A 7,982-nucleotide genomic window follows, 5' to 3' on the forward strand; every position below is an offset into this window, starting at 1 on the left:
CTGGTTAGATATAACACTAGGCTGATCTTCCAATTCATGCAGTTGTAAAAGACTCACACAGGTAAGAGGATTTAAGCCTTACACTTAACTTTCTTTACAGATGAGGGTCATAGTTATTTTTTATTTATAAATGAACATCTAACTCAAAGTAGATTGGTAGGTTGTGTTCAAAGCTGTGTCTATTGTTTATGTACGTATGTGTATGTGTGATTATAAAGCCATTTTTGTCATAGTTGTTCAATACAGGTGGTATATATAAATATATATATTATTTTTTCTTACAACTTGTTTCTTTGATATTCTTTGTGATATTATTGGTTTGACCTAAGAGTCTTCTTGAGGAACTCAGATGGGATCGGGGGTCAGATGGCTGAGCGGTTAGGGAATCAGGCTATTAATCAGAAGGTTGCTGGGTTGATTCCTGGCTGTGCCAAATGACGTTGTGTCCTTAAGAGTCGTGCAAGGGAATGTAACTCCCAGTTATGGCATCTCAACACCATTTCTCATCATCATTTCAGAGATGAATCTCCTTCCCTCTCTCCTTCTGACGTTGGGCTTGGCGCTGACACTCAACTACTCTGTCCTATCAGGTAGGAAACTTAAACAGACAGGCCACATTTCCTAATCTGATGTGCATATATCATATATACTAGACCTATTTTGCTTATCATGGTCAACAGAGGCAAGCTTGGGCAGCCCCTACTTACAAAGTGCACTGGAGGAGGCAAAGAGAATTGTGGACGATGCCTATAAGTACTCCAGAGAGAAGTGAGTGAAGCTGACAAGTTTCCATCTTCTATTTGCAAAATTGTCTTAGTAGGCCAACTTCTAATTGGTGTTCAGCAACTGTTTGTCTGGCGAAATAGCGCAATGCGCATCGTTTTAATCCCAGCTGTGGTCAATGCAGGCAAAACATTTCTGGGTTTCTAAATATTTCAGCTTTTTGTATTCCTGGCAGAGATTAATAGATACACAGCGTCGCTTGGCCATGTTATATCAATGATCTGTGTATGTTTGTTTGTGCCTCAGGAGTCTGGCCAGAGTGCGTAGCGCGTCAGTTAAGCCTTCAGATGTGCTACGTCTTTACAAGCAACCGCGCAGAGACACACGGTCCGCCGTGAGAGCTGCAGACTACATGGAGAACACCCTGAGACTGATCAAAGCCAATGTACACCATGCACACAAACGCTCCATCAACGTAATTAATGCAACAGGTCAGTTAGACATAGGCATGCAAACAAACTGAGAAACACACACGCTGACGTATCGGGCACTCACACACATACTAATAATCTTTTCCTGTGACCTCAGATATACTCTCAGACCAGGATCTTGAAACCATCGTCAGAGTAACTGGCTGTGCGGCTAGAGTAAGGCCTCCATCCTGTCGTTCCACCCCCAACATCAACAAGTATCGCACAGCTACAAGTGTCTGCAACAACTTGTAAGGGTTTGTTTACACGTTGGCAGGTTTGGTTAAATTAAAACGAACTCTGGTGCGATTGCTCTGTTCATTTAACAAGTGTGAACACTGCCATCTGAATCTTGGTGCATACCAAACAAGCGTACCGAGACCGCCTGAAGGGTCTCGGATTCCAAACAAACCTTGGCCGGGTTTCCCAGATTCGTTAAGAAGCTCTTAACGCTAAGAGCTTTCTTAGGAGCGTTCCAATAGCGTTCTAGAGTGTTCTTAGAACTCTCCTAAGAAGCTCTGAGCGTTAAGACCTTCTTAACGAATCTGGGAAACTCGGCCCTTATCTGTATGCATTTTGTTTAGGTTCGGTGTTAAAAATGCCAGTGTGAGCGCTTAGCGAACCAGGACTAAATTAATAATTTTCTTTTTTGGTCCGAACTAAGAGAAAGAAGAGAAACGAACTTCAAGTGTGAACACGACCTATAGACCTCTTATAAGAGCAACCACATTATCTTTTTTTCAGACTTTAAAAGCTACACAAATATAATTATTTGCATACATTTAAGGGTACCAACACATTTGTGTGGTTAGTCTGTTGTGAAATATTAAGGTATTTTTTTGAGGAAGAACAGCTGAAGTTTAAGGATGTTTCTTTGAACCTTGGCCACAGAACCCTTACTGCACAATTTGAAAACCTTTCCCTTAGAGTTTCTAAAGTTAGGTTTCTCAATGTCTATTTTCCAGGAAGAACCCTTTCTTCGGAGCCTCCAACACCCCCTTCACACGCCTGCTACCTGCCCAGTATGACGATGGCATCTCTGAGCCTATAGGCTGGGACCAAAATAAGACGTTCAACAACTTCGTGCTTCCTCTGGTATGACTGCAGAAGCAGAACTTAGAAATTAAAGCAAGATATCACCTTAAATGTCACAAACTGGTCATTAATACGCCTGGGATTTTGTTTTTTTCTCTCTTCCGTTTGTTCTCAGGTCAGGGAGGTCTCAAACCTTATTGTGAACACAACGGATGAGGCTGTGGAGAGCGATAAAGAGTTCACCCATCTCGTGACCCTGTTTGGCCAGTGGAATGACCACGACCTGACATTCACGCCTTTCTCCCCTAGCATCCGCTCTTTCAGCAATGGCCTGGACTGCGACGAGAGTTGTGAGCGCTCGGAACCCTGCTTCCCCATCCCAGTCAGTGACTTTCACTTCCCAAGTTTTAAATACATCTACAGTTTGGAAGGGGTGCTTAATTGTCTATAAATGGGTCATCCTACATTGTAAACACTCAGTTCAACGCTTTTGCCATTAACCATATACCATCCTCCGTGACCAGATTCCACGGCGGGACCCTCGCATTCCCTTTGGCCCCAACAACTGCATCCCCGTCTTCCGATCTGCACCAGTCTGCGGCACAGGAAACACAGCCTACATGTTTGGCGGTGTGAGCAACAAGAGGGAGCAGATCAATGCTCTAACAGCCTTCCTAGACCTGGGGCAAGTATATGGTTCAGAGGAGGCGCTGGCTTTGGATCTCCGTAACCTGACCGATGACGGCGGCCTTCTGCGCGTCAACACCGAGTTTACAGACAACGGGCGGGAGTTGCTCCCCTTCGCCACCCTCAATAGCAACATGTGCGCCACGCGCAAAAGGATCACCAATGACACAAATGCCAAGGAGGTGCCCTGTTTCTTTGCAGGTTGGTCGATCTCAACTGTGTTTCTCTTACAATATGCTAACACCTTTTAGTCAACCACAAACTTAACTTGAGGCAACCAGAAACTGAAGGGCAGCGACGATTTAAAACATCTAGGTTCAGTGGTTGGCTGTGGACAATTGTTAATGGGACCTTTTATAATGATGGTGCCTGTGACTATTTAAGTTGATGTTCGAGTCACTTTCTTTGCCCCAGGTGATTCACGTGTGGATGAGAATATCGGCTTAACATCCATTCACACACTCTTTATGCGTGAGCACAACCGGCTGGCTCGTCAGCTGCGTCGCATCAACCCACATTGGGACAGTGAGACACTCTACCAAGAGGCCCGCAAGATTCAGGGCGCCTACGCCCAGGTAACCCATGCACACACACACACTTGCACATGCACACCGTTTTTCTTCTCACCGTTTTGCCTTCATAATAATAATAATAATAGTTGGTTTATTCCAGACAAACAACTTAGTTTCATACAGTTGAGCTAACAAACAAAAGCATATTTACATCAGTTTTGCCTTCATACACAAAATCTCTCCATCCCCTTATCAGACTTTCGTCTTCCGAGACTACCTGCCTCACATTGTGGGCCCGGATGTGATGAACCGTCAGCTAGGTCGCTATCCTGGTTACAATGAGGCCATTGATCCAAGTATCGCCAACGTGTTTGCTACGGCTGCATACCGCTTTGCCCACCTCGCCATCCAGCCCGTGGTGTTCCGTGTTGACCAAAACCTCAATGAGAATCGTCGTTTTCCCAACGTGCCTTTATTTGAGGCCTTCTTCACCCCCTGGAGAGTGGTGTTTGAGGGTAAGTGACAAGGCAGGGGCTATGGAGGAAACGCCTGTCAGATTTCTATCACCTGGAAGTAAGAAACCTTTGATAGTGTTTTTCTCGCTCTTTCTCTCCCTTTAGGTGGTGTTGACCCTCTCCTCCGTGGTTTGATCATCCGTCCGGCCAAATTGGGGACTCAGGACCACATGATGGTGACCGCTTTGAGGGATAAACTGTTCCAGTTTATTATGCACATAGCTCTGGACCTGGCCTCTCTGAACATGCAGAGGGGACGTGACCACGGACTGCCCGGTACACACCTCCTTCTCCATTCCCACTTATAAACTCACTCATTCCGTTTCCTCCGGAATTGAATCCCACAGCTGATACTCACCTCCCTCTATTGTTTATAAGAATTAACAGTCCATCAGGCCTTTTCCAGTGTACAGCATAATCTCTTTTCTTACACATTCTGGCTTATACATTCTGTACAAGGCATTCCGTTCTGTTCTATTGTTAACTATTTAAATAAAAAAAGGCAAATTAAATCATGTTTAACCGCATAGGATAAAAGAAAGTGAATCGAAACAAACATTTACAGTATATGCCAACTTACACTACCTGTTCCCTTCAAGGTTACAACAAGTGGCGCAAGTTCTGCGGGCTCTCTGAGCCCCGAAACTTACAAGAGTTGGCACAGGTCCTGAGGAACCCTGCACTGGCCCGCAGGCTTCTACAGCTTTACGGCACACCAGCCAACATTGATATTTGGCTGGGAGGCGTGGCCGAGCCCTTTGTTCCGAATGGACGTGTGGGCCCACTCTTTGCCTGTCTCATAGCCAACCAGTTTAAGAGGATTCGCCAGGGAGACAGGTAAGGGTTTTGGTGCATCAAAATGTATTATGTATTGTGAGGCTGTGTTTCACCTGTTACTGTATTGCTGTTGCCAGGCTGTGGTACGAGAAGATAGGCGTCTTCAACTCAAGCCAAAGAGCTTCCCTGAGGTCAGTCTCTTTGGGACGTATCATCTGTGATAACACTGGAATCGACATGGTCCCCCGCGACCCCTTCCGCATCATCTCGAGATCAAACCCTCTTGTCAGCTGCAGGGGCCTCCCTTCCCTCAACCTCTCACCCTGGAGAGTGATACCCGGTGAGACAGGTAAATGGCCACTGAAGAAGGTTTTGTTTCACCCCTTGCATTTGCTATACATTCTATCAGCAAGCAGCGGGCAACTTTGCCTTGGTTTCAAATCTGTATTCCCATTTGAATATACAATGATCCTATGATAGAGAGCAAAGACGTTGTCTTCAGGGCTCATGTATTTGTGTTTGGTCTTGCAGGCTCAACAGGCAGTTGCAAGAATGACATTGAGGAAAATGAGGACAGAAATGAGGTCAGATTCTGAGTGACGTGAAGTAATTTAAGCAAGCACAACACATACAGTCAAATCAAATCTTTTGGTGGTGGGTCTGTTTGCTGCAAGGAATGCACTTTATGAACCAAATGAATCAATGTTTTAATAAATATGACAGATTATTATAATTTTCATGTTAAATGCTTTCTCCTCCTAAACCCACAGATTGTTTACAGGGACCAGCTGAGCCCCCAGGACTCCCAGGAGAACGAGGTAGTTCTTTATTGCAAAAAGATTATAAATGTATCGATCCAATATATCATAAGTTGTTGTTAATATCAGACATTGTGTAAAAAGCCTACTGTAAACATATATATCAAACAATATACATGTTTTCCTTTATCGTCATAAGTACTATGACAAGCATTAAGAACTTGACATTAACTGTCCATAACTCCCACCTACTCCTTGGTGATTATCCCCAGGTACTGAAGGCTTAAGGGGTCCCCCCGGACACCCCGATCCAACAGCAACGCTACCCAGCAACTAGGGCTGGGCGATATATAAAAATTATTGATATCTCGATGATGTAAAATGTTAAGCCTAGTTTCCCTCTTTTTAGGCTTTGAGGAAACTGTCAGTAGGCTATTTTATTAATGTTTCATTCAAATATAAGTGATGTTGCGCTGCTCTTGAGAGCCTATATGATTTGTCTGTCGTGCTGCATGTCAAATCTGAATGATTGTCTCATAAAAATAGACGTGATGTTGAGCTTCACTTGAGAAACGATGTTGATGCTGTGCTACACTGTCCTATTATCGTAATGAGGTAATATGTGAATTATGTTGTAGTTGCGACTGCTGTTATCATAGTCACTGTCTGCTAAAAGCGAACATCTTTGTTTGTATTTATTTGTACAAATCACTTTTAGTATAACTATTCATTTCTGATTCTTGATTACTTGCTATTATAGGCTACTTACTAAATGCACTATATGCCAATTGTAATAGAATCGTCTGGTAAATGAGTATAGCTAGATTATTTTAGGTCTTTCCTACGAATTCAACTTCTATTTCCCTTTCAGTATACTACTTGCCACTGTTTTGTGTTTACGATCATATCCTTTTTATAGATCCTGCTTCCCACAGCCTTGTTAGTATCTTCCCACTTGCAATGTTCAGTGCTTCCTTTGTGAATGGCTAGTAAAAAACATCTAATATGATGACATTCTGATTGGTTTCATCAAATTTATAAAAAAAAACTGTGATGATATATTTAACAAAAGGTAGAAAAAAAGAAAGAAATTGAGTGATAATTTCAATAAGAGTTTTAACAAGTTTGAGGCTTGATCATGAAAACAGGTCAGGGCTGTTTACGGCAGGCAGCACAGACATATCCTTCTGTCAGGTGGATTTGAACACAACACTGATGGAACCATCTGAGGAAGCTGTCACAGCCAACCTGAGATTTTGGATAAACATTAAGACGAATTTGTGGAATGATAATGAATGATCAAACATTAGGAATGGCAAATATATATATACAGTGCCCTCCAAAAGTATTGGAACAGTGAGGCGAATTCCTTTATTTTTGCTGTAGACTGAAAACATTTGGGCTTGACATCAAATAATGAACGTGAGACCAGAGATCAACGTTTCAGCTTTTATTTCCAGGTATTTACATCAGGATCTGATGCACAACTAAGAAAATATCACATTTTGTTTGAATCCACCCATTTGTCATGTGAGCAAAAGTATTGGAACAGATATACTTAAAACATATTTAAGTGAATAAGACTTAATATTTAGTTGCAAATCCTTTGCTTTCAATAACTGCAGCAAGTCTGTGACCCATTGACGTCACCAAACTTTTGCATTCTTCCTTTTTGATGCTTTCCCAGGCTTTCACTGCAGCCTCTTTCAGTTGTTGTTTGTTTTGTGGGGTTCCTCCCTTCAGTCTCCTCTTAAGCAGGTAAAATGCATGCTCTATAGGGTTTAAGTCTGGAGATTGACTTGGCCAGTCTAATACCTTCCATTTCTTGCCCCTGATGAACTCCTTTGTTGTTTTGGCAGTGTGTTTTGGGTCGTTATCTTGCTGCATGATGAAGGCTCTGCCAATCAGTTTGGTTGCATCTTTTCTTAAATTGGCAGACAAAATGTTTCTGTAGACTTCCGAGTTCATTTTGCTGCTGCCATCATGTGTTACATCCTCAATGAAGATTAATGAGCCCGTCCTAGAAGAAGCCATGCAAGCCCAAGCCATGACATTACCTCCACCGTGTTTCACAGATGAGCTTGTGTGTTTGGGATCATGAGCAGTTCCTTTCTTTCTCCAAACTTTAGCCTTTCCATCACTTTGGTAAAAGTTAATCTTTGTCTCATCAGTCCATAAAACTTTGTCCCAGAATTTTTGAGGTTCATCTCTGTACTTTTTGGCAAATTCCAGCCTGGCCTTCCTATTCTTCTTGCTAATGAGTGGTTTGCATCTTCTGGTGTAGCCCTTGTACTTTTGTTCATGAAGTCTTCTGCGAACAGTAGATAGTGATACCTTCACTCCTGCCATCTGGAGGTTGTTGCTGATCTCACTAACAGTTGTTTTAGGGTCTTTCTTTACAGCTCTCACAATGTTTCTGTCATCAACTGCTGATGTTTTCCTTGGTCTACCTGTTTGACGTCTGTTACTTAGTACACCAGTAGTTTTCTTCTTCTTCAGGACATT

At 42.8% G+C, this 7,982-nt stretch overlaps 1 protein-coding gene across 1 annotated transcript; it reads left to right on the forward strand.

Annotated features, from left to right (window-relative positions):
- LOC124484716 (eosinophil peroxidase-like) lies at positions 1-5,791 on the forward strand. The gene is made up of 16 exons (XM_047045781.1): positions 1-61; positions 519-590; positions 681-768; positions 1,030-1,214; positions 1,312-1,444; positions 2,159-2,288; positions 2,404-2,610; positions 2,753-3,116; positions 3,330-3,490; positions 3,684-3,942; positions 4,048-4,218; positions 4,542-4,779; positions 4,857-5,068; positions 5,251-5,303; positions 5,490-5,537; positions 5,750-5,791. The coding sequence occupies exons 2-16, from the start codon at positions 521-523 to the stop codon at positions 5,762-5,764; spliced, it is 2,334 nt and encodes a 777-aa protein (XP_046901737.1). The 5' UTR covers positions 1-61; positions 519-520; the 3' UTR covers positions 5,765-5,791.
- Positions 5,792-7,982: the final 2,191 nt, after the last annotated feature.

The sequence above is a fragment of the Hypomesus transpacificus genome, chromosome 22 (genome assembly GCF_021917145.1).
Source record: "Hypomesus transpacificus isolate Combined female chromosome 22, fHypTra1, whole genome shotgun sequence".
Taxonomy (NCBI): Eukaryota; Metazoa; Chordata; class Actinopteri; order Osmeriformes; family Osmeridae; genus Hypomesus; species Hypomesus transpacificus.